The sequence below is a fragment of the Lonchura striata genome, chromosome 4A, assembly GCF_050655825.1.
Source record: "Lonchura striata isolate lonStrDom1 chromosome 4A, ASM5065582v1, whole genome shotgun sequence".
NCBI classification, from domain to species: Eukaryota; Metazoa; Chordata; class Aves; order Passeriformes; family Estrildidae; genus Lonchura; species Lonchura striata.
This window is the reverse complement of record NC_140742.1, coordinates 12,531,635-12,556,153: the sequence shown is the minus strand read 5'-3', so window position 1 is coordinate 12,556,153 and position 24,519 is coordinate 12,531,635. Positions and strand designations below refer to the sequence as shown.

At 47.7% G+C, this 24,519-nt stretch overlaps 1 protein-coding gene and 1 long non-coding RNA gene across 7 annotated transcripts in view; one reads left to right on the top strand and one right to left on the bottom strand.

The window, feature by feature from the left end:
* CD99L2 (CD99 molecule like 2) overlaps positions 1-2,979 on the bottom strand; it is a 30,447-nt gene extending 27,468 nt beyond the window's left edge. Inside the window, exon 1 of the mRNA XM_021547782.3 lies at positions 2,880-2,979. Within this exon, the coding sequence (XP_021403457.2) occupies positions 2,880-2,955 (76 nt within the window). The 5' untranslated portion in view covers positions 2,956-2,979. The remainder of the gene's footprint in view (positions 1-2,879) is intronic.
* Positions 2,980-3,103: 124 nt separating this feature from the next.
* The window catches only part of LOC146763284 (uncharacterized), a 32,693-nt gene continuing 11,277 nt past the window's right edge, over positions 3,104-24,519 (top strand). For 2 of the 6 annotated variants that reach the window (XR_014952462.1, XR_014952458.1), the window contains exons 1-2: positions 3,104-18,890; positions 23,008-23,090. This is a non-coding gene — a long non-coding RNA (uncharacterized LOC146763284). Of the gene's footprint in view, positions 21,784-23,007; positions 23,091-24,519 lie in introns of all 6 variants that reach the window. The other 4 variants (XR_014952461.1, XR_014952459.1, XR_014952460.1 and 1 more) reach the window with 4 other exon arrangements.

The following is a 24,519-nucleotide window of genomic DNA, read 5'->3' as shown; positions in this document are numbered from 1 at the left end:
ACTGCAGACAGGAGAGGGGAAAACAACAAGAGTTTTAAGTTTCTTGCTCGATTCTTACTGTTTTCCATAAGCATGTGGCTAACCCTGGATGACTCACAAACATGAAACATAACTACATTCTGGCAAAGTCACAGATCTGTGAATTTAAAGTACCATGCAACGTGCTGGCAATATGGAATGCTTGCCCCTGGCTACAGCCAATAGGCTTTGCAGGGTGTTTGGTTTTCTCCACCGTCTCAAAATACTTTAATGCCTCTGCCCCCCAACATACTGGGAATAGGGCAGTTTATAGCACTGACCAAACCTGGGGCCCTACAAGCAATGCCTGTTTCCAGCACTGCAGCAGGCAGACGGGCTGTGGGCAGAGGCAGCCTGGAGGCACAGACAGATGTGGCACAGCTGTATCTGATAGCCCAGATAGGGCACTGAAGCACACAGCCATTAATGAAGGGAAATGCACTAGAATTTGATCAAAGAAAAACTCAAAGCCATTTTTTCCAATTTAAAAGTGAAGTTTGCTTCTGCTTTACTGGACAGTCAGAGACAACACACACATCAGTCTTGTGTCAGTAGTGGAGCTGGACCACAGTTGCAGGAATCACGGTAGGTACTGATTTTGTTGTTTGTTATTCTTAGTTCTTGGTAATTTGTAAATCTCTGAGTTTCCGAGAGACTGGGCTGTCCACAGCCTGCCTTCAACACTACTGGAGCAACTGTTTCAGAACAAGAAGGAAAAAAAAAAAATAACACCAGGGAATAGAGGCAATGAAGAAGTGTGATTTCTATTGCTGCTGTTCTGAAGAAATGGCACAGAATGCCCTGCCTGGAAAACCCAGTGCCTTGCCATCACCTGTTCTTTTCCCGTGGGTACGGGGTGATGGCAGGGAGGTTGTGCTGGTACCCAAAAGGCTAATTCAGTGCTCCGGTGGGGAAGGGCTCCCAAGGCTCTCCCAGGGCGCTGCAAAGCTGTTCAAACACATTTGGGAGAGGAGGGCGGGGAGGAGCAGGCACCCACCCACCCATGGGAGAGCCGGAACACACCGGGGGAGGAAGCGGAGGCCACGGGGAGAGGCAGGGCAGCGCCTCGGTTCGCGTGTCCCGTGTCCCGGCTCGGCACGGCTCCGCACGGGAGGCCAGGCACGGGCAGCGCCCGCTTCCCCTCACACAGCGAGTGCCGCGGAGAGGCAACTCAAAGCCGTTCCGAGAGGAGACAAACTTAATGTTGTTCAATTACCTGTGAAGCCTCACGCTGGCAGGCATGATTTATGAATGTTTCAGTGAAATTCATTTTGATACAAACACAGCCAAGGATATTTAAGAGCTGGACTCTGCAGCCCAAGAGCTCCAAAATGAAACAGAACAGCATTTTTGTTTACCCACACTGTGAAAAACACAAAATGCAAACAGCTTTAGGTACTGACTAATCAGATTTTTTTAACCTAAAATCAAGATTTTATGCACCATCTCAGCTCAGCCTGTCAAACTGATACCCATTAATTAAAAATGCAGCCACTAACCTGGTCAGCATAAGCAACTCTGTACCACGCTGTTACCATTCCAGGTGCACAAACAGGTAGGTACCAAATGCAAACAAACAAATTCCAGGCTGACTCATGGAAAACCAAATTCCAACAGCAATATCTGCTTGGGTTTCAGTTCGCTATCTGCTTTGATGCTGATATCTTCTAACCGGTCTGTGCTTGCCGGATGCCTCCTAGTTAATAGCAGATTTTGTTTCGAAAAACTTTCCTGAGGCTTTTTACGTAATTGCTGTCTATTTTCTCTGTATAACCTTTAGAAGGACGTTTCTTTGCAATTCAAACACACAGCTTTTTAAAAGTACTGTTGGGTTGTTTTTTTTTTAAGGAGACAAAGAGTTGTGGTAAACTTTGCATTGATCTTAATGTCTTCCTCCCCACCCTCCTAAAACCGGGATTTTTTTTTTCCTTCCTAGTTGCTGCTCATCTGGGAACGATTTCTGGGTTAGACTGTTCTGATCTGCAGGAATAACGCTGAGACAAAAAAAGAGTGAAAATACAACCAGCAGCCCGACAAATTTGGGTCATACAGAGAATCTGCTAATCCAACAGCTCAGCGAGCAGAGAGACAAATCGAAACTCCTATCGCGGCGACTCCATGGCTACCTCTGTCTAGGATTAACTGAGCCCCAGGCTGCTCCAGAGCTTTATAGCTGCAGCATCGCGCTTCTCAAGCATCGCAGTAACGCTGTCACCCGAAGGCAGACGCTGCGCTCCGAGATGCGCCCGTCACAGCACTGCCACGCGAGGCGGGCTGGAGCCGCCCTGCCTGCGGGTACCGCGGCGGGACCGGCCCCGCGGCCAGCGGGGAGCCGGGGCAGGGGGACGGAGGCGGGCAGAGCCCGGGCTGCGGGCCGGGAGCAGGAGGGGGGACAAGGATGGTCTGCGGCCCGGCCCTGGTGCACAGGCTGGCACGCCGCCATCCGCTGCGGAGTCGGGGTGCTCTGCGCAGGGCGCGGCCGGCGGGCGCAGCCCCCGAGCCCAGCCGATCCCCGGGGCGCGCCCTCCCCGCCTCGGGGCGCATCCCTCCGGCGCCGTGAGCCCCCCGGGCAGGCTCCGTGCTACCGGGACAATATCCAGCCCGAGAAGCCCCCGGGGCGAGGGGGCCGCCACGCCTGCATCCCGCGGGGGGAGCATCCCGCGGGGGGCCCGGCCGGGGGCGGGGGTCCGCCGTTCCTGGGCCGAGCCCGGCGCCGCGATCATGCGCACAGCACAGCGCAGCGCAGCACAGCACAGCGCAGCACAGCACAGCGCAGCACAGCGCAGCGCAGCGCAGCGCAGCGCACCCCCGGCCCCTCTCCCCCGGGCCCCCCTCCCCGGGCCCGGCCCGGGCCGCCCTACCTGCGCCCAGCAGCGCGGCGAAGGCCAGCAGCAGCCCCAGGAGGCGGCGGCCGGCCATGGCGCGGCACGGCTGCATCTGCCGCGGGCTCGCTCCGTCTCCGCCGGGGCGGGACGCGGCCGTCAGGGGCGGGCGCTCCGCCCTCCGCGCCGGGCCGCGCCCCCGCCCCGGCCCCGCGCAGCCCGGGGGTGTCTGCGAGGAGCCCCGCGGCCCCCGCAGGGCGGCCGGGCCCCGGCACCGCCCGGCCTTTCCCTCTCGCCCAAAACGCGCCCCCGGCGCGCATCCTTCTGCCGGCGTCAGTTCCGCGTGTGCTGCCCCGAGCGGGAGAGCGGGCGGCAGACAGCGATGGGGAGACGGGGAGCGAGGGAGGGGTCGGGGCTGCGGCTGCCGGGCCCCGCCGCCGTCACCCCACGCTGGGAGCCCGTGTGCCCCGGGCAGCGAGCGCGGCTCCCGCTGGGAGGCCGCCCCGTGCTGGCGGGGGTGCGGCTGGGCGCTGTGCCCTGCGCCAGGGAAAGTACACAAGTACAGGGGAGGGAGCTGCTGCAGTTTCACCCTTTACTGCCAAGTATCTAACGTGGAGGTTACGGAGCTATGGAATTGTTGGCTGGAAGCGACCTCTGGAGGTCTCCAGCCCAAAGGCCCCATCGGAGCGGGACCCATGGACGCCAGGTTACATCGGCCGCAGCCACGTCTGAAAACGCCCAGGCATGAAAGCTCCCCTGCCTCCCCAGAGATGGCCGATGGCCCTGCTGTCTCACTGCCTTGGCAAGAAGATTCTCCTGGGTTCGGTCTGCCCCTCCCACTGACCCATTAGCTCTGTGGTGTTACTAACCGTGCCTGAGTAGCTGTACACACGCTGCCGCTAGATTTGCCTCAGCTGCCTTCTCGCCAAAGCAAAGAAGTTACCCCTTGTGCACCGGGTACTGGACCCTCTTCTCTATGGCTCTTTTGAACGGGGGTAGGGATTTGTTAATAGGGTAAACATCTTGTTTGTGATATTTATAGGTTGTTTTGCTACAGAAAGGGGGATGAGGATGCAGCCTATTTTTAGGAGGTACTCCTGAAGCTTTACTGGGGACTGAGAGGCTGAAGAAGTGTCAGGGTCATCGTAGTCCCATGTCACAAAACAGCAGCTCGTACACACTCCTGTTCACAGCTGCTCCAGCCAAGTGTCAGGACTGCCTTGGGTTCAGAAAGCACTTTTTTGTTCTTGGTGGAAACATTACCTGAAAGTATAGTAGAGGTGGGAAGGAGAGAGGGGTCCTGTCCTCTGCAGAAGCACCTGGGCTGAAGGATACGGTGGGATAACAGGGAGAGGGATGCTGTATTTCTGACTTCCATCTGTGGCCACAGAGCAAACTGCAGGATCCACAGTGCATTGGCCATGAGGGCAAGATCTTTCAAACCCACACTGCACGTGTTTCTGCGAGTTTGTGTAGTTGGGCACACTCGTATTACCGGAGCTACAGACACTTCTGTGCTGTGCAGTTCTCTGCTCCTGCAGCAGATAAGGGGAGTAACAGGGGTCCCAGATAAGAGAAGCCGTGCTGGAAAAGATGCACTTCAGCTTCTACACTGTTTAAACGGATAAATTCAGGACTACGGTCCCGTTCGTGTCAAACTAAAGGAAACTAGCAGGACAGCATTTGTGTCTTCCCAGCCTGGTTCCCAATAACCTCTCCGTGTGCTATTTGCATTTCAATGGCCTTCCAAGCCTCCGGTAATTGTTGGGGGAGGAGGCGGGTAAAAAGACTATTATTATATTAGCGTTGGATCAGCTTTAGCAAGCCTGAAGGCATGAGAGAGCATCGTGCAGCTGATGCAGCCCGTGACAGTATATTGTTTGCCGTTCTGTGTGAGCCTGGGGTGTGCACCGATGCCTGGGAGTTGATTCATAATTACAAAGAGATGTATGAATGTAGCTTTGAATGGGCAGGAAGGCAGCAGCAGCGCTGCGCTCCGAAGCTGGAGAGAAACAGGGCGGTAGGAACCAGGAATTCATACTGGAATCATGCATCTGGCTAAAGCCCGGCGTCCCAGCGTGCCATCCCTGGCTGGCCGTGCCCAGCTGGAGCCGGGGCTGTGTGCGGCAGGCACAAGTCGTGTCTTTAAGGAGGCCGAGCCCAAGGCAGCTGGAAAAGCTGGGCTCCGGCCAGCGAGTGACTCAGCATCGCCTGACCTGTGCCCGGGAGCCGAGGCTATTCTTGGTTCGGGCTGTGTTTAAGGCAGCTGAGCTTAAATGGTTCCAAATTGCAGCGCAGAGGATGTGTTGCGAGGCTGGAGCCTCGAACACAGCGTGTTGTTTGGGGCTGCCGTGCCGTCTGCCCGGCGCATCGCTCCGAGCTCCGCGGAGCTGTGACCTTTCCATTTTCTTCTCTTGAGCTAGAATAAAGCTGTGATCTTTAAATAGCGGAATAAACAGTCATCAGAGAAACTCTCAGTGGAAAAAATATACTCGCTTTCTACTATATTTTAACAGGTGTCATGCTCAACTCTTCTTGCTCCCTGGGCTTAGCACACTTGTTTTCTAACTTAGTAAATATATGGGAAGAAGAAATGCTGGTTGGGAAAGGTAATACTGGATCACACAAAATTCTGAATCTTTTTCTTCCTAAATCTATTAAAATAATTTACCGGGCTCAGAACACGTAATCTGTTAGTTCTCAGAGCCCTTCACAGGCACTAATCAATTACCTCGGGAAGTGATGGACCCACAAAAGGCATCAATTTAGCTACTACTGATGTGCTGCTGTTTTAAAAGCAGAAGGAGCTGTCATATAGCAATGCACAGCCTTGCCACACAGTTATCTGAGATGGAAAATGAAAATACGCAATTTAAAGCGAATTATTTCAGGGACTGAACTACGTTTTGACCTTAGTCTATCTCTTGCCTGAAGTATTGTACTTTCAAATGCAACAATTATTTTTCAAGTAAAAATTTTGCTGATTTGGGGGCAGCTTTTAAATTCGTTAATGAAGCTGGAATGCATTTGGCCAAATTTTCTACATGCCTTGTTTTCTAAAGTCTTGATTAAAGTTATGATCCAAGTGGCTCCTTTAAAAAAAAAAAAGGCGAGCAGTAGTAGGAGTTGAAGGAGTTGGGAGCTACAAGCAGCCGTCAGCCCGCACCACCCAGCAGCCCGCGGCCGCAGCACTGGAGGATGTTGCCGGGCTCCGCAGCTGCAGCCCCGTGCCGAAGGAAGGAGTGTGTTTTTCAGTGGGTTTTCAGCAGGTTTTCCTGAGCAATGGGCTGGCGGCTGGCCACGCTGCTGGCTCTGCTCCTGCACCAGGGCTGACATCCAGCAGACTTTTCTCCTCCAGCGCCAGCAGCTGAGCGGGAAGGAGCGGCTCGGCGCTTCGGGACCGCTTCGCTCAGCCCGCGGCGTTCCGGGCTGGATGCGGGAGCTGCCTGCTGGAAGTCACGGCTGAGTAGAGCTCCTGTAAACAGCCTTACCTGCTCCTCACTGCCTGCCAAGTGTCGGGGTAACCCTCTTCCCGGAGAGCCTCCGCTCGGTTTCCTTGCATAACCGATGCATTGGGGAATATTTGTACGAGGTAATTTTGAGTCTGCCAGTTCTCTGCCAACACTAGCTGTCTAGACTACTGCCATAATCAAAGGTGAGAGGTAGGTTCCTAATTACAGTTAATCATACCCTAAAAGATCCCTTGTCTGTATGGAGAGCACGGGCACCTTACATAAGTGATTAAAATGGGTTTGACTGTTCCCTGTTGTGTGCCTGATCTGCCGGGCAACTGCAAACAAATCCTCACCTTGTGTAAATCAAATACTTCAGCCACACTCTTAAAGGAGAAATGTTAGTAGTATTCAGATGGACATTAACTAGAGAGTGCAGTTATTTCTGGCCAGTCCCTTGGGAGCACCTGCCAAGCATTTCCTCTCATTTCAAACCTGGTTGTTCCTGCTGAGAAAGTCTGGTGGAGATTCAGGTCTGGGTCAAGGTGAGTGCCTGGCTCTTCATCGGCTGTCTGTGCCATTTAAAAGGGAAAGAGGAAAGGAAGCCAAGCAGCAGACTGGGTGTGAAGAGTGGTGTACTCCTGCAGGAGCAGGGATGAGAACAGGACTGGTTGGGCATGGTTTATGTACTGATGAAATGCACCTGCTGATACCCAAGCAGCCCTGTACAGTTTTTGAATAAAAATGTTGAAACATAAATTAAACACAGAAAATTAGGTCTGGCCTTATTCACTGCAGGATGACAGCCAATTGGTTAAACCAAGGGGTTTGTGCACCTGCCTGAAACTGAAGTGAGCAGCACAAGCCGTGGCCCCTGTGTGAAAAGTTTCTGAGAGTCACTAAAGTTGCATGGACAGGCTCAAGCATCAGTGATGGGGACTTCAGCATCAGGTGGACCAGGCTGTCCCCTTCTGTGGGAGCACAACTGGAGTGTGCACGGGGATGTGGCCCACAGGGTGCCAGATGGGAGCTGGCATGGTCAGGCTGCTCCTCTCCCACTTCCCAGCACTGGGAGCTCTCTGGTCCGGAGCCAGGCGCTGCTGGCTTTTGTCAGAATGGCTGTGACCTTCCATGGAAGGATGCTGGGCCTTTGGGGTCAATCCACATCCCTCGCAAATGCCTTAGGAACTCATATTTGTTCTCTGGATTCCTAAAAAGCAGACAAACCTAGTATGTTCTGTGGGTGGTTTTTGTTTTGTGGGATTTTTTTGTTTTGTTTTGTTTTTGGGTTTTTATGTTGTTTTTTTTGTGTGCGTGTGTGTGTTTTGTTTTGTTTTGATTTTTTTTTTTTGTTGTTTGGATTTTTTCAGAGGTTTGTTTTGGCTTTTTAAATTTCCACCAGGAAAAGAAATTGCTGGCGGAGAATCTGAGGCCTGAACCCAAAAAAAAACATGTCTCAAGAAGCAGTGTAACTGCTCTGGCCAAGATTTTTGTTTTTTCTTAGCCTATTCCAGAAGTCTGCAGAATCCAGAAGGGCTGTAAGTGTAAGGTGACGTTCAGTGCATCAATGAACAGCTGTAAAAAAGCTTTTTCTGCCTTTCCCAGCAGTTAATAACTTCATTGCACAGAACTTAGTTTTTCAGAAAGACCTCATGTGATTTTTGGCTGAGTGAGGTGAGGACTGTTGAGGAATGTTCGTAGTTACAAATGGGGAGATTTTTTTTGGTTGTTTTTTTTTTAATGGGAAAATCCCCCAAACCTTCAGATAAACAAGCTTGCTTTCACCAAAGTCTTTGTTCCTGTTGCTGCGAGTGTGCAATATTAGCTGAGGTAATAAAACAGTGCATAAAGCAGCCTTATTTGGGCTGAGAAGTGTGGAAATGGAGTGCAGAACAGGTACTGTCAGGGCAGCAGAGGTGTCTGTGTGGGATTTTTCCCTCAGACTGAACAGGGGTGATTTATGTGCCTGTGTTGGTATAATGGCAAAGAGCAGGTACAATTCAGGGCTGACACTGCCTGGGAGGAAAGTGTGTTTATTGCCAAATTCTGGATACTGGCTCTTGCAGAAAAGAGACGAGTCTGTCTTCTTGGCTCCTAAACTTAAGGAAGACTTATCACAGCTAAATTATACATATCCATTGGGAAGGCTTTTGAGGCCAAAACCACTAAAAACCTCAGACTCTTTGATCTAAATACAGTCCTAGGAAATTACCGTAGTCTCAATCTAATATGCACTCTCCCTTGGACAATGTTAGCCCTCTTTTGTAAATAAGGGTTTACTTGTTTACTCACCCTTCTACCTGTAATGGAAAAGTTCCAATGATTATAACAAAACTTATGTACAAAAAGGGAAACTAACATTTTTTTTTTCTGAAGCTATTGCATGTGGATTGCTTGGGTTTTCATTAACCACACCACAGAATTTTATAATTGGCCAGTAATTTTATATCAAATATAGTTACAGGTTCAAAGTCCTCTTGGAAAGCACTCGTGTGTCAGGTTCTTTCTCTGTGAATCTTCTGTAAATGAGAGGGAGTTAAGAACCCCAAGTGCTGGAGAGGGGAGATTTTTCCCAGAATGCACAGATGTTCCCTTGCTGGGACCGTTCCTCACCACAGGCTGGTGATCTCTAGCTGCATAGGTGTGAATTTGATGCTTTTAATTTAGCATTATGGGGATAATTTTCTTTTTATCAAACTCTGGGGACAAATACTAAGTGTTGTTACATGTGATTTAAAACTTGGAAAAATTGTTATTATTTAGGCCATTTTCCCACTGCTTCTGTTGTACTTAGGCTGGTCTTCACCACATGGAGTCTGTGACCTGACCCCTGCTCGTGGCCCTCATGGTGACATGAGTGGAAGGGGTTACTCAGCCTACTCATGAATGAGCTTATCTGCTGACAAAACCAGTTGTTTCTACTGCTGATGTCATAGAGAGGTTCTCCAGGTGCAGCAAAACTCCAGGGCTAGTAAAAAGCAGAGCTGGTGGGTGTTTAACTGTTGACTTAATGAACAGAGAAAAATCTGACACTATTTTGACATATGCCTGAAGTGATGCTGTCTTACACTCGTGCGCTTTGAATTTTGTTCCTGTCTTCATTTTAACTCCTTTCCCTCTTACTTGTTGCTGTTTCATAACATTTTCCTTCTCCCCTTCCCTCCCCCTATATTCCTTAACATCTTCATGATTCTGGGAGAAATTAGCAGCCCAGTCCTGGTCAGCATCCGGGCAGTAACGAAGCAGCTGAGATGCAAAAAGCCAACACTCTGCAGCAGAGCAGGCTGACACATCAGGCAGCTCTCCAGCTGCTGGGAGGTGATTGCAAAGTATAAATAAACCCTGCCCATAGTGGAGAACAGAATCAACTCCTCAGCAGCACGAGCCTTGGCAGATAGCACGTGAGTGCACAGATGTATTCATGTCTAATGCAATTCCACTGAAGTTTTGTCCTCTCCTTGTCAGTCCAGGTGCTCTGGGCAGGCTTAGAAGGGAATGGTGCTAAACATCTGACAATCAAAACAGACTCTTATTGCTGGATCATAATACAACAACCAGCTTTCATGCCCAGACAGAATTCCCACTGGTGTCAAAGGTTTTATTTCCACTGAGAAATTGGTAAGCGCTGTGGATTTTGGAATATTATCAACATTAAAACAACAGTCTGGACTGTGTTTTCCCTGCTGTTGTCATGTGAAACACTTAGGGGTGACTATAAGTGTAAGTCTCTGGTACTGTTTAATTTTGTTCATTTGATGGCAGAATAGCTGTCTGCTCTGTTAATTAATTTCTCCTGCTGTGCTTGGGTCTTTCACACAACACTGGGGGGAAAAAAGGTCTTCAAGAGTGAGACAATGTAGCACAAGCCCACAAAAGTTGTTAGAGGGACCCAGGGGAGGTGAGAGGTTTGGAAAGCCGGATTTATTGTTTAAAAATCTGTTTTTCCCGTAGAACACGAGTATGTGTGTCACTGCGGCGGCAGTGGGCAGAACAGCTGAATGGCAGGAGTTTGCCTGACCTGCAAACTGGAAACCCATTATGAAATTCTGTGATAATTTGCTATAAACAAGTTCATAAGTGATAGGGAAGCTGTTTCTCTCCATTCAAAGCTGCCACACCTTTTTACCACTGGGATGAGATTTGTGCTGTCTCCTGCAGCTCCACTCTGGGCTCCTCAGGCTCGACTTGTTCCTGCTGTGGTCAGGCTGTGAGCTGTTCCTCACAGGTAAATAGCACTGATGATAATTAAATTTTCATTCCACATCTCGAGCCAAGTGCAGAAGTGTAAATATTGTTACTGCTGTTTTACAGGTGAGGGGAAGACGTGTGGGGAGGAATGTGATTAGTCTGGAGAGCTCAGCCCCATGCTCTCGCTGTGAACTCAGAGCAGCTTGCACTGAGGGAGAGATCTGAGAGAGGCTGAAGAAAAAGACCCTCTGTGTTATTGCTGCTCTGTGAGAGGCTGAGGACCACAAAAATCATAGAGTGATTTAGGTTGGAAGGTACCTTTTAAAGGTCATCTAGTTCAGGGCAAACATCAGGTTGTTCAGAGCCCTGCCCGACCTGACCTTGCGTGTTTCCAGGGATGGGGCATTTACCACCTCTCTGGGCAACCTGTGCCAGTGTTTCTCCACCATCACTGTAAAAAAGCTTTTCCTTGCATCTAGAGAAAATCAACTCTTTTAGTTAAAACCATTACCCCTTGTCCTATCACAACAGCCCCTGGTAAAATGTTTGTCTCCATCTTTCTTGTAGCCCCTTTAGGTGCTGGAAGGTGTTTTAAGGTCTTCCTGGATCCTTTTCCTTCTGGTCACCTTCATGGCCCTCCTCTGGTCCTGTTCCAGCAGGTCCATGTCCTTGCCGTGCTGAGGACCCCAGAGCTGGACAGAGTGCTTCAGGTGCCACTTGCTTGGCTCCATGCAGAGCACCAGCAGCTTTGATTTGTGTGTTGAAGCTGTTGCATGTCTGGTGTCACGGGCAGTGCACCAGAGCCCAGGCTGGAGGGGCTGTCACGATGCTCTTCCCAGCTGTTAGACCCAGCTCTCAGCACAATTCCTTCCTTCTCAGCATCTCTCTATGGCCTGGCACGGTGCTTGGCCCCTCGCTGCTGGTTGCATGAAGGCTGTGGAATGGTCTGTGTGTCTGGCATGTTCCTGTGTGTTGTGACTCTTTGGAAAAGCTCCGTGCTTTGAGCCTACTGTCTTCCAGATGCAGCGTCTGCCATGCCGCTTCCTCCCGGCGGAGCGGGGCCGTCCCTGGTGGGAGTGTTTGCTACATCAAAGCCCAGTTTGTGCTGTGAGCGGATGATTTCTCTGGTATATTTACACTTGGAAAGGAAGATTTTTTTTCCCCCCCTTGTAAATATCACGGCACTTCTGTTGCTTCTGTGCTGGCCCATCTGTGCACCATTTTCACTTGTACTGACTCATGTTCGCAGAGTAGTAAGAACTGTCTATAAGTGTTTTAATTTCTTAGTTAGAGTGGGGCCATTTTGCTTTCTTGGTTAGCTCGGAGGCAGATGTGTGCTGGGGTTTCTTTTTCCTAATGACATCTCTGGACTCTATTGCATTGGTAAAAAATTTAATGATGTAATTTTCACTTTTCTGTTCAGATTTTTCAAGACTTTCTAGGGTTTGTCCTCTGCAGCCAGGTGTGTTTCTTGCATGGCCATAAATCACTGGGTGTGCACCCCCTCTGAAAGTGGGTACAACATCTTTAGTCTGTCATAAGGTTCCAACTTCAGATATTCCTGAAGAAGGAAACTTTGGGTTGTTCATGCAGGTTGCATTCAGCCCCCTTGCATTGTGCTGTGCTCTTTATCATGAGTGATCATGTACTCATTTTCTCAACTTCTGTCTCATTGTAGAATAGATCTCTGTAGAGACACCTCTGGCTGTTTTTAGGGTAGAGAGAAGCTGTTTACTGAACTGCTTTTGAACATTTTGACTTGTCTTTGCTGCTCCATGTTTACCCAGGGTTATCTTCACTGCTTACACGTCAGACCTTGCTCTGTGGCCAGGCTCATCACAGGATCCTTTCAGCAGCTGCTTCTCCTGTGTTCACTGAGATGTCGTGTCTGTGTCCTGCTCAGCTTGACCTGCCCCCAGCTCTCTTCTGGCCTGGTACCTCAGACATCCTGCAACCTAAGGGCACGTTTGCAGTGAAAGCTCTAAGGCCCTGTAGCTGCACAAGTGCCCTTGGTCTCTGCTGGATTCTCTGTGTGTCCCCTCACTGGTGTGTCTGGCACAGTGGGGCACCAAGCTTGCTCAGCACTGAGGGTAGTCAGAGTTAAATATGTGTGTGTATGTATATACATACCTGTACATGTTTATTTAAGTCTGAGGCTGAAAACGGCCAAATTGGGATCCTTCTCTCCCTATGACAATATGAAGAAATGTGTTTCACAACAGTCAAGTCTGCCAGTATTTCAAAGTGCTGCTTTTAGAAGCATAGAATTGTGAGAACATTTCAGTAAATTACAAAAAGACCCTTTTAACAGGGGCAAAAGAGAGTATTTTTCCTTAAATATATTCTTGGGAGAGACACAAACCATTTCAGCCAAAATGAGAGTTTAGCCTGAGGCTGAATCCAGCTGGAGAAATTTTCAGCCTAAACAATTAATTATAGATGAAGTTATGAGCAACCAAAACTGGAGTTTGTACAACAGTCACGTGTATTTACAGCAGCACTTTCAACTCTGGGACACTGGCACGGGTGTCAGTGCAGGTTCTTGGGTGGCTCACTCAGGAGGGACTTGCAGAGCTGTGATAAACTCTGGCTTGCTTTTTTGAGGGAATAGGAGCAAACATTTCACATCAGAAATAATCTGCTGCTGCAAGATGAATTAACTGGTGACCTTCAGAGCACTGTCTTGTCTGTGTTTGGAGTTTACCCAGGGTCAGGTTTAACCAGACTATTATGTTCCTGTTGCACGTGGGAGGGTGTGATGAAGAGCGAGCCTCCTGTGACAGGGAACAGCTCAGGCAGAAGGAACTGGGATGGCAGAGATTAATGGGGCTGCATCCTGCTAGCAATATCTCCATCTCAGCAAGGCTTTCCTGGGAAACTGGAAGGTAGCCTCATGATGGTGGAGGTTTTCTGTTGTAAAAGAAGCTCCTTGCTTAGCAGGGAGAACACATTGAGACTGCAAGTGTGTCCTGAATGAGTGATTCCTCATGGAGATGCTCATGCCACACACAAACACATTTTAGAAGCTTGCACATGGGGAAATATTCTTGACTCTAGCTGCTAAATTGAGCTGCTTGTGAACCCTTTCAGCAGTAGAGATAGTGCTGACAAATAGTCATCTTTGGTGATGAAAGGAGTGCAGGTGAGAGGAAATTTTGTGGGAGGAGATCCTGCTCTGAATTTCTTGTGGAAACCGTAATTATGTGATTCAGTGTAGAAAGGTATGAGGGTTTCCAGTGAAAGCTATGAAAAACACTTAGGGAAGCAGCCTACAGATGAGCTGTTCATTCAGACCTTATCTATTCATGTGGGAGCGTGGAAACCTTAGCACTCTGCCTTATCTGCTCTCCCCTGGGAGATCAGTGCTGAGTGAGTCTGACCTCTCCTTACCGTTTCAAATCAAACCTGCTGTAATAGTGGCTTTGGTCATGCAGTGCCTCAGTCACTTAATGAAATAATCTTTCTCCCTGCCCTTCTGGGCAGAAATATGTCTTGCCCAAATTCCACTTAAGTGATACCTGGAGGATAGCTGTAACTGAGCAGAGCTGTGGCAGAAACATCCTCCCTCACTCCCTGCAGGCTTTCCCTGCAGGTGCAGAGCTTGGGATGTTCAAGGCAGTGGAAGTTTGTCTCTCTCACTAGGGCAGTTCCTATGCTTATGAAGAGGATCGCTGTTTTCCCTTGCTCCTGGGCTTCTGCAGTTCCCTGCAGGTTTAAATTAACTTTGATTCAATGTTTATTAAAAGCAGTCAGTGCAAGGAGAGTCTCAGATCTGGAATGGATGTTCTCCAAAAGCAAGGGCACCTCGGTGCCAGCACAGGGGTATCCATGCAAACAGCTCTCAGCCAGAGCTGGCCAGAATCTGTTTTGCTTTCTCACACTTGGAGCTGATATATTTTAAAGGATAGCAAACAGTAAATGCGGCAAAGGGGAAAAATTGTTACAGACTGTATTTGGCAGAAACCCAGCAAAGATAAAATACCATACGTTCTGTGCAATGAGCTCCTACATAAATGATTCATTCACTAGAACACAGCTGGGGTCAATGTCTTCTATTTGAATAGCCCAAAGTTATGCAAATATTTTATGTGGATTTTCTAAAAAAGGGGGAAAAAAAGACAATATATAATGTTCCAATAAAAAAGCTCTTTATCTAAGTAACTTTTAGGAATCAAAATCCCACAAGAACAGTGTCACCATGTTATACACATACATACAGCATCAAATGACAAGATATGCCCTGGAGATGCAAACTCTGAAAAGATTGCTTGCTTTCCTTTGTTTTGCCAGCCAAGTCTGTTACAAATTGTGTGTTGTGGAGATCACACTATTTCAAAATATCAAACTGCTAATTAAAGAAACTACTCAAGGAAACTTTCCAGTAGAACAATATATGCTGTGGGATAATAGTAGTCACTATTTCTTTAATGAGTTTCTTGCCTAACCAGAATTTCTTACAATACATTCAGTGCAGCTATTCAGTTAGATTATTATGAATCACATGTGTATTATTTCTGATTTGGTATTAACATAAAAACTTCTGATGAACCATAGTATTACAAAAACAGGTCTAGTGCATAGAATGGTAATATCATTCCTGCTGATATAAGACTGGAAATGAAGGTCCTTATGCAGCAATATAATTTAATGTTTTAGTTTCTAGACTTAATTTGCAAAGGTGTTGAGAAACTACAGGTCCAACTGAAGCCAAGAAAGTCAGGGTGTGTCTGGATGGTCAGATAAGTCAATCCACAGCTTGAGCATTGTTTTCTGTGGGATCTGAATCAGCAAAAGGTCATGGGAGGGAGAAGCCTTGCTTGGTGGCGTTCTTGTAACATGGTTGGTTGAGAGAGCAACTTATGATTTTCTTAAACACTTATATTGCTATGGTGAAGTAATTTAGCAATGCCATCCAAGGAGAGAGTGTATACAAGACCTGTGAAGTGATGCAGGTAGATCAAGTCAAGGAAAGAATAGTTCAGTTGTGTAGCAGAGATAAGGGCGGAGAACATAAGATACCTTTTAAATCCCCTCTTCCCCATTCTGTGAGAATATGGTGGTGAAGATACTCCTTTCAGGTTCTGAATACAAGTTGACATAATGAGGTGATTTTCCAAAAATATTCCAAGAAGGTATACAGCTTTTTCAGTGGCTTGCTGGTGGCATCTAGGTGCCTCATTTGGTATTCTTGAAAATCCTTCCTTCCTTCTAAAGACCTTCTCTAGTGTCTATTTTATTTTCTCTGGTGAACAAGAATGACTCCTTGATCTTGGGTTTTGCATTTGCAAATAGCCATTCTTTGTATTCCCCTCAGATGAAGAGAGCAAACAACTATTTAAAGCAAAGAAGGCAAGAGCTTGCAAAGTATAAAAGTGAGCTTTTCCTCCTCATATGTTTGGAGAGGTTAGCAGGCATTAGATAAATAGTCCTTGATGAGTCCTTGATTTGAATTGTAGCATCTGACCACACAGCCACATTCCACCTGCGGAAGGATTGTTCAGCACCTCCCTTAAAAATCTCTCTTGTGGCCTCTGAATGATGTGGCCTTTCCTTTATCATCAGATGAAATGATAATGGTCATGTTGGGATAACAGCTTTGGATGGTTCATCCACAGCAGGATCTCACCCTCACACTGGTTACCATTACTTTTCACTCACTGGAGCCAGACTTGGCTCTAATGCATAAGAGGCAAGCCAAAATCTCAGTCCAGTCACTCTGCCCTGAATACTTCCAAAATGTGAGTTGGATGTAGATTCTCTCTACTGAGCAAATTATTAGTCAGTATATTAAGAAGCAAATAAATGTTGGTGGTGGGACTCCTCCATCACAGAAGACAAATCAGGTATGAAAAATGGAAAGGATCAAAGAGCAGTATATCTGTCTGCCCTCACTGGAGCCATCTTTAGGTGGCTTCTCTCCTCTCAATGTGGAAGGCAAAGTACTGGGTCTGAGAGTTACTGGTCTGGGAAGCTGTTGACATCTGGATGGTGGAAAGTGTGGAGACGAGAAGCTGGTGAAGGGCAGCAAGGGACCACAGAGTCCCTCACCACTGACTATGGACTCCCTTATTTTCCTTTGTTTAGTGATGAGTATTCCTGCACCTCCTCAGATGCCCTCCCCTTTCCTGCCTTCCAGAGCATTGCTCCTTGCATCTCAGTGGATTTATTCTCCTCCTTATCTAATTTTAATTAAAGCTCCTATCTCCCCCCACCACATAATCAACTGAAGAAAAATGAGCTGGTAAGTCATTGTTTTTACCACTTTGGCAGCAAACAAATGTTATGTCTGGCATGCTCGGCACCAAGTCAGAAAATGAATCAGCAGCTGTTGTGACAGAAGCTTTTTCCTGAATGGGGAAACAGAGAAAGAAAGAAAACAGGCCAGGGGGAGGTTTGTGCAGTGGGCACTGCCAGTCCCCCATCACCATCAGGAATGTCTTTGCCCTTCCCTGGGGTAGGTGGCCCCCTCGCCCCCAGCATGGGGCCAGGAGGAGCTGTTCTGTGACGGGGCTGGATGGGCTCTGATGCCCGTGGCTGTGCCTGGGAGGGAGCAATGGGATGGGGTGGTTCAGGGAAAGCAAGAGTGACCCAAATCTTTGCAGGCCTTCCTCAAAGCCCCACTTCAGCCAGGCAGGCAGTGTGAGTTCATCAGACACATTGAACAAGAAACACCTGTTTATCCCTGGATGGCACTATGGCATGGTTTGTTGAACCATGAAAAGGATGAATTCTTTCTTTGTGTCTGGATGGAATTGGATCATATAGAATTGTTTTAAGCAATAACCTTGCATGGATTATACACAGCATGCTGTGAGCTTCAAGGTCTTGGAGGAGGGAGTGGTTTATGGTACCCCTGATCACCCTCATCCTTTTGTTTTACCTGTTGGTTAACTTGTCACCTTTGGCATCTGCTGATTCTTTTACACCAAACATTTGGGGGCACATGAAAAATGCTTTTGACTAATATTAGGGCTTTGTTAATATATTGCAAACTATTTCTACAGGAGCAGCATCAAAGTTTTATCTGCTAAATAAATATTGCTGGGCTAAACTAATATACAGAGGGAGTCTGGAAAAATTACAACCATGAAGCAGGCACAGGGTCCAGCTGGAGAATTCTACTGTTCAACTGGATGATAATCAACACTGGAGCTACAGCAGGTTTGTCTGAAGCAGAGAACCAGCCTCTGTCTCTCCTTGGAAAAGGAAGCTTTTGCTAGGGCAGTTTTAAAGGCAATAACAGACACCTGAGCCAGCTGAGCTGGTGACTGCAACCTGCATGGCATCAGTAAAGTCCAAAGGGACACTGTGTGGTTGCTAATCAGGGCAGAGGTTGTCCTGGATTTCTGGAGACAATTGTCACACTATTTATAGCTTCTTTCATGCCAAACAGACAGGCAATATGTTTGTGCTTTCCCTGTACCTATAAATTCCCTCCTCACCTCTGAAAAATATGCCCACCCTGTCACATGCCACATGGGTCAGAGCAGGGATTTCTTCTATGACACAGCTGGAGGGACTCTACCTCTGGTTTCCTCTTGCTGAGTGTGCAGTGTTGTTTACAGTGCAGGACAAGGCCATGCCAGAAACCCCTCCTGGTTTTGGTTGGGTTGGTTCAGGGAGGGATGGGCTGGTTTATGTTAGTATGACAGAGTACAATGATTATGAGAAGAATAAAGCTGTGGGTCAGGTCTGTCTGACATTTTGTATATCAACTGACCAGGTTTTTGGTGAAGCTCCAAATTTCTCTTTCAGCTCCCTTTACACCAGTAATTCTGATCCAGTGAACCACTGGTTTGTCTGAGTCATAAAAAACCTGAAGTCCTGTGAGAACGCTGGGCACAAAGCACCTGCAGCTCCTCCTGGTCACCCAGACGGAGAGGAGAATGTGGTACTGAGAGCCTGTCCCACCACAGTCACAGAAAGGTGTTTTTATAGAGGTTTGTTTTTCACTGATGGAAGCACTGATGTGACAGTCACAGCCTCAGATATGCCAATATTTTGAGTCCTCAATTACCTGGTTTAGGTAGGGAAGGAACTTGAGGGAGATTGCTGTAATAGGCATGTGGTTGCTTAATTTTGTATGGCTGCTGGATTTATAATCCACCAAGAGGAACCCATTAGACCTCACTTTCTAGGAGAACTGCTTTTTATTATCTTACTATATAATTTATTTTCTCATCCTAATCCTGCAAAACTTTTACATCCAGATGCTGTGGTGCTCCTGTTGCTTGTGTGGCAGCGGCTCAAGGGACCCCAGCCCTGCTGGAGCAGGACAGGACCCAGTGACAGCCTGACATTGCCCAGTTAACTCCTGGGTAACTCCATCCTCAGCTGCTGAAGGTAATGGGAGGTGGATCAGTCCTTCAAAGTAATTTCACCTGAATCATTCTCCTGAGTCGGCTTTAAGGTAACTGATTCTGTTTGCAAAGGTGAAAAGGAGAAAAAGGTGTATTGTTGGTGAGCATGTGCTGTGCCTGCAGAGGTGGTGTTGGAGGCACCTTTTCCAACCTGTATTTAAAATACATTGTGCCTGATGCTGAAGGTGCACATGCAGCTTGCTTTACAGGATTTACTGAAGTCACTTCTGATTTGCTCCAGGTTGTGATTATGTGAGAGGCAAATGAAGTTCATGGTTTGTCCTAAGAATCAAAATCAAAGCTAAAGGCAGGAAAGGTGCAGTGAGGTTTTGGGACTGACTGTGAGCCCCGGCTCTCTCCTGACCAAAGACAGAGTCCATCTCCTCCAAACATGTCCCATGGCTGTGCTGGCAGCCCTCGGCTCTCTCACAGCAGCACCCAGGGCATGACTCTGCCATTTTTAAGGGATTCAGGATCAGGCTGGGGCTCCTGCACAGCTGCGGTGCCTTGCCCCTATTTTATGTTCACTGAAAGATTTTTGAATGGACTTCAGAAGCCATTAGGAACCCAAATGTCGACTTACACTTGCAAAATGTCTCTGGTTAATGTTTTCCTACTGACGCTCTGCTTTGCTCCCCGCCTGCCAGAGTTTCCTGTGACCTATTTGAAATATCACTCTCCTAAGTGAAAATGTGCCTCTCTTTTTCAAACTTGCAAAACTCACAAAAATAAATAGCCTAATTTGGCCAGTTAATAGCCCTCTCCTGGGGCTCCTCTCAGCAACTAAGAGGCCTTTTAAATACAACATTTGTGACTGCGTCATTAAAGCTCTGCATGATCCAAGCAGACTAAACCAAAAAGAAAGAAATGCCTTATTTGATCTAAGTTTTCTTTTCTTTTAAATAGTGACACTAGAGACCCATTTATTTTTAATTACACAATTGCTTTATTAAAAGCCTAAATCCTGCAGTCCCTAGTCATTGCTCAGGCAAAACTGTTATCATTGAAGGAAGGACCTGTAGGAGTCAATCCTAAAAATAGGGCAGCTGACAAAGTGCCTTTCAAAATGAGTTTGCTTTATTTTTGAAATATTTCCCAAGTCAAAGAGAACTTGCCTTTGCTTTGCTTTTCAGCTCTGCAGCAATTTGAAAACTGAGTCTAGGAAAACAGTCACTCCAGAAAGCAAAATCACTCCCAGTTTTCCTTTCAGACTGGCTCTGCTGCCCTTTTTACCCTGAAACACCACCCTCTACAGAGCCACAGTAGTATTTACTGGCACAAGATATGCATGGGAGCTCATGGAATCATAGAATCTCTTGCATTGGAAGAGACCCAACATCAAGTCCAGCCAGTGATCCTGTACAGGGCAGCCCCAGCATCACACCATGTTCCTGAGAGCATTATTCAAATGCTTCTTGAACTCTGTCGGGTTTGAACTCTGCTGTAACCATTTCCCTGGGGTTCCAGTGCCCAACTCCCCTCTGGGTTTGGGAAGCCCACTTTGAATCCTGCAGCACCTCTGCAGCCCTGCCTCACCCGTGGGGAGTAAATCCAGCTGCTGGGAGTCTGGCAGAGGGCAGGATAGGATTGATCCTGTGCCACTGACCCTGTGCTACACAAATGCATTTCTGTGCTTGGGCTCTGAAGGATGGATCTCCTCACTGGGTTAAGACGGTGCTGCCAGCAGTAGGAGAGTGAGCAGGCTAGCCAGCCACATATACTGGGTTATATTTCTGGGCTAAACTCCAGAGCCTTCAATTTTATTATCTCATTACCCAACCAAACTCATTCATCTTTATTTTTCAGTCTTTCCCACAGATCCCAGTTAAAATGCAGCTTTGCTAGCTGAAGTGCTGCCCAGGCACTCTCTGCTTGGAAAAATTCATGGTTTCTCAGCTTTATTCACTCAAATGTGTTTTCTTAGTGTAAAGGATGAATGGCAGAAATCCCAGCCCTGCTCAGCAGCAGAGGTCTACATCAGGCTGTGCTGAGAGGAAGGTGGCTGCATTGTCATGGGCAGCTGTACCAGGGGAAGCAAGAGAAAGAAAATAAGCTTCTGCTTAAATGTAAGCTTCATCCCCAGTGTGACATGTCATTAGATTGCACTGAGGGCTTTGTGGCATGGCTCACTGCAATGTCTTTATTGCAAAGTATAAACACCAAGGGTTAGTAAATAAAAACAAGGGGGAAAACTGCCCCCCCGAAGTTAATGAGACATCAGGAATACATCCCTGGACAATGGAGTCCAAGGGGGGAAAATACAGGTGTCCCATCCTTTTTCTCTACAGGACATGAGCCCTCCTCCCCATATGTTACTGTCGTGTAGATGTAATCCATGTCCCATGCTGAGGCAGAGGCTCCTGCTTAGCATAACCCTGCCCCTGGGAGGGGCTTATCTTGCAAAAATACTGCATTTTCTGTGCTCTTGGCCTTTATTTCCTAAGGGAATGCACATGCTGGCAGATTCAGTGGGCATTCAGATATGGTAAATTGCTACAAAGCAGAAAACCTTCCCCCAGACCTAACGGTATTGCTGTTTGCCCTCCAGGTGGCCAGGACTGGGCAGGGGGAGAGAGGGGAGAGGTGGCAGATGCTGTGGAGCATGAGGCTGCTGTCTTGCCAGCTTGCTTTCGTCTGAGGGAGCAGACACGGGAGAGAAGCTCTCCTGCAGCCTTTCTCCCTCCCAGGCCCCTTGCAGAGTCCTCCTGGTGCTGCCTCCCAGCCCCAGCACGAAACCCACTGGATTTGGGGGCAGTGCCTCGTGGAGGGCTGGGGCAGAGGCACAGATGCTTTGAGCTCAGTCTGCCCTCCTGGCCATGCACAGCCAGCAGAGGCAGGATGAGCACAGCAGGATCACCCAGGAGGATGTTGGTGCTGTGCTGTGCCTGCAAAGAGCCCGGCAGCAGGACCTGCTCAGCAGGGCAGAGGTGTGCTGCAACCCAGGTAGGTGTGTGATGGGAAGGACCAGCCTAAATTCATGCTGAAGGAAGGAACCTTCTGGAGCAGAGCACACCACAACACCAGGACGCAGAGCAGAAGGGGAAATGGAGATGGGTTTGGCCAGGAGAAGGGAATGAGCACTGTCAGGAAGAGCTACAGCCTGTGCTGATGGAGTGCTGAACCCTCAGTGTGCCTGGTAAAACCCATCAAGCTCCCAGGGTGTGCTGTGCTCTTGCAGGCTTCACTCAGGGACTCTTTCACATGTGGCCACAATTCCACTCATCCTGCACCTCTGGTGGCAGTGGTACTTCTCACTTTAGCTCTACCTGCTTTCTCCAGTCACACACCTTTATCTTCCCAGATGTTTCTTAGAATCTCTCCCTTCTAGCTTTTACCCTTGACCACAAGCAGCACTTGGAACAATTAACACCTTGTGCTCCTACCATCTGATGGTTTACAAGGCAGCTGGTTACTAGGGCAACAACTGCACCTTTTTCTTTCAGTGTATGGACTGAAAATCAACATTTTATATTAAAGGAAAAGAAAAATAATATTCTTTCAAGCCACAGTGAGTTACAACACCATCTCTCCTGTAATCAAGATATTGCTGAATTATGGTGCTATAAACAAACACTTCTGATATAACCACAAACACTGTGGGACATGTAACACATTGGCAGTATATTTCAAGTGACAAACTCATTTATTGTGGGGAGTGGAAGCAGCAAAACACCTTTCCAGAATCCACAGCAAGGAATTATAGCAAAGAATGACCAGAGCTTAAGGGTACAGGCACAAAGTAATTCTAACAACCTGGCTGGAATAAAGCACTTCAAAGTATGAAGAAGATTAGAGCAGTACCAGTAGTACAGGAGGTGAGGATACAGGACTTGGTTATTCTCTCCTTTCAACTGGCATAAATCATGATTAATTCCATAGCACTTAATAGAATTACCATGCTGTGAGACTGGTGTAAGGAAGTAGCTCCCAGGAGGGGTTGGGGAAGTGAGCCCACAGCTATCCCATAACCTTTGTAGGCTGCTGGGGAGGCTTCCCTGCTTGCAGGTGGGACTCAAGTAACAATCATGAATCATTAAGGTACATAACTATCTGGGAGATCACAGAGATCAGGAGCTTGAGGTGAAAGCAGCTCATGCCAGATGCTGTGGAGGCAGAGAACAGGCTGGGAGCTGCTTGCCAGAGATTTCATCTCTTGCTGTGTTCCAGGTGGCTGCTGGGTCACTTTGGTCAGTGGGATTGGAAGAGAGCCATCTCCTGCCTCCTGGATGGTCTGCCAGCCCTGGTGTGTGGTGAGTTCCAGCTCGGGAGACTTCTTTGCCCAAACAAGGTGCTTGCTGTATGCTGTTTTGGTAGTCACCTGCTGCCCAAGTTGTTAAATACATGTGAGCTGTCAGTAGTGCATCTCTGGGCTGTGAGTGGGGGAAGCAGGATGGGCTGGGCAGCTGCTCAGTGTCTGTCTCCCCAGTCACACACAAAAGGACATCTGTGCTGTGCAGTGGGAATGGGAGAGGGCAACAGGGCTATTGTCTCCCTTAGTAAACCTGGCCCTGGAAAAGATAATGTATAAAACCATCTCTGGATGTGGTGCATACATGAGTCTGATCCTGACGGAGCACTTGTGGTCAGGAACTGTCAGTGCTTCAAGCTCCTTGTGTGTCTTGTGACTTCTGCATTTATACCAACATGCAGGGTATTAACAGGTTTTCCAAAGCTTGCCTGGGGTTTGCAGGATTCACTTTGAAGTAAAAAAATCAGCTGGTCTGTGATGTTTTAAGTGACCTATCTGGCAATATGCGTGTCAATAGAGCCTTCTGTAAAGATGGGTTTCCAAACATGCCTTTACAAGAACCCTGGGGTTCTCTGGCTTTAGTTTTAAGTGAGTTTCAAGTTGAGGAGAATAAAGCTTCAAGCAATTCCACTGTAAAGTTTGTAAATGAGCACGGAAATGCATTGAATGGGAGCTGTTCAGTGTACAGACTTCTGATGGGTTTGACAGCACAGCCCAAAAGTTCCTTAAATAATAAGTCTGTGATTTCTGGCAGCCTGCAAGTGCTGAACTTCTTTGGATTTCAAAGCAAATAGATACATCTTAACAAAGACCACCTCTTGTCAGCTATCCTTAAAGTTATAGCACAGAGATTGAAATAAAATGTGTGTACTTGTCTCTCTTGGGACATTATCAGAATTCTTTAAACTCATCTTAACAGTATTGAACTAATTATTTTGTTAAATCTGGGTTTGTTTTCTGCCTCTCAATGAGAACATTTGAAGTCTATCATCTCCACCATTTACGAGTTACCGGTCTGCAAGTGTAAAATTTCCAACTGGAACATATGGTATCAGAGGGAACAAGGGGGAAATATCTGATTGCTCATGCTCCCCAAACTCCAAATCTACTCCATTTAGTATTTTGCTCACAGTTCCTGCAGGGGAAAATAAAAGAAATCATCTCTGATCTGAGACCAAGCACTGAACATTTCACCCTGTATAGGAATCTGTTTGAAAAACTTATAAGCAGCTGAAAAGGGAATAGAATAAAAACTACATTTCTGTTTCTTCATAATGGACACAACTTGGCAATGCGGATAAAACCTCTCTGAACCTTCTTCTCTAAGTTCTGACACCTGTTTTGGGGCCTTGCCTCCAGCCAGCACAGGGGACAGAGCAAGTAGCAGGCCAGAGACCACTTGTTCTCTTTCCTGATGGTGTCAGGGAGGC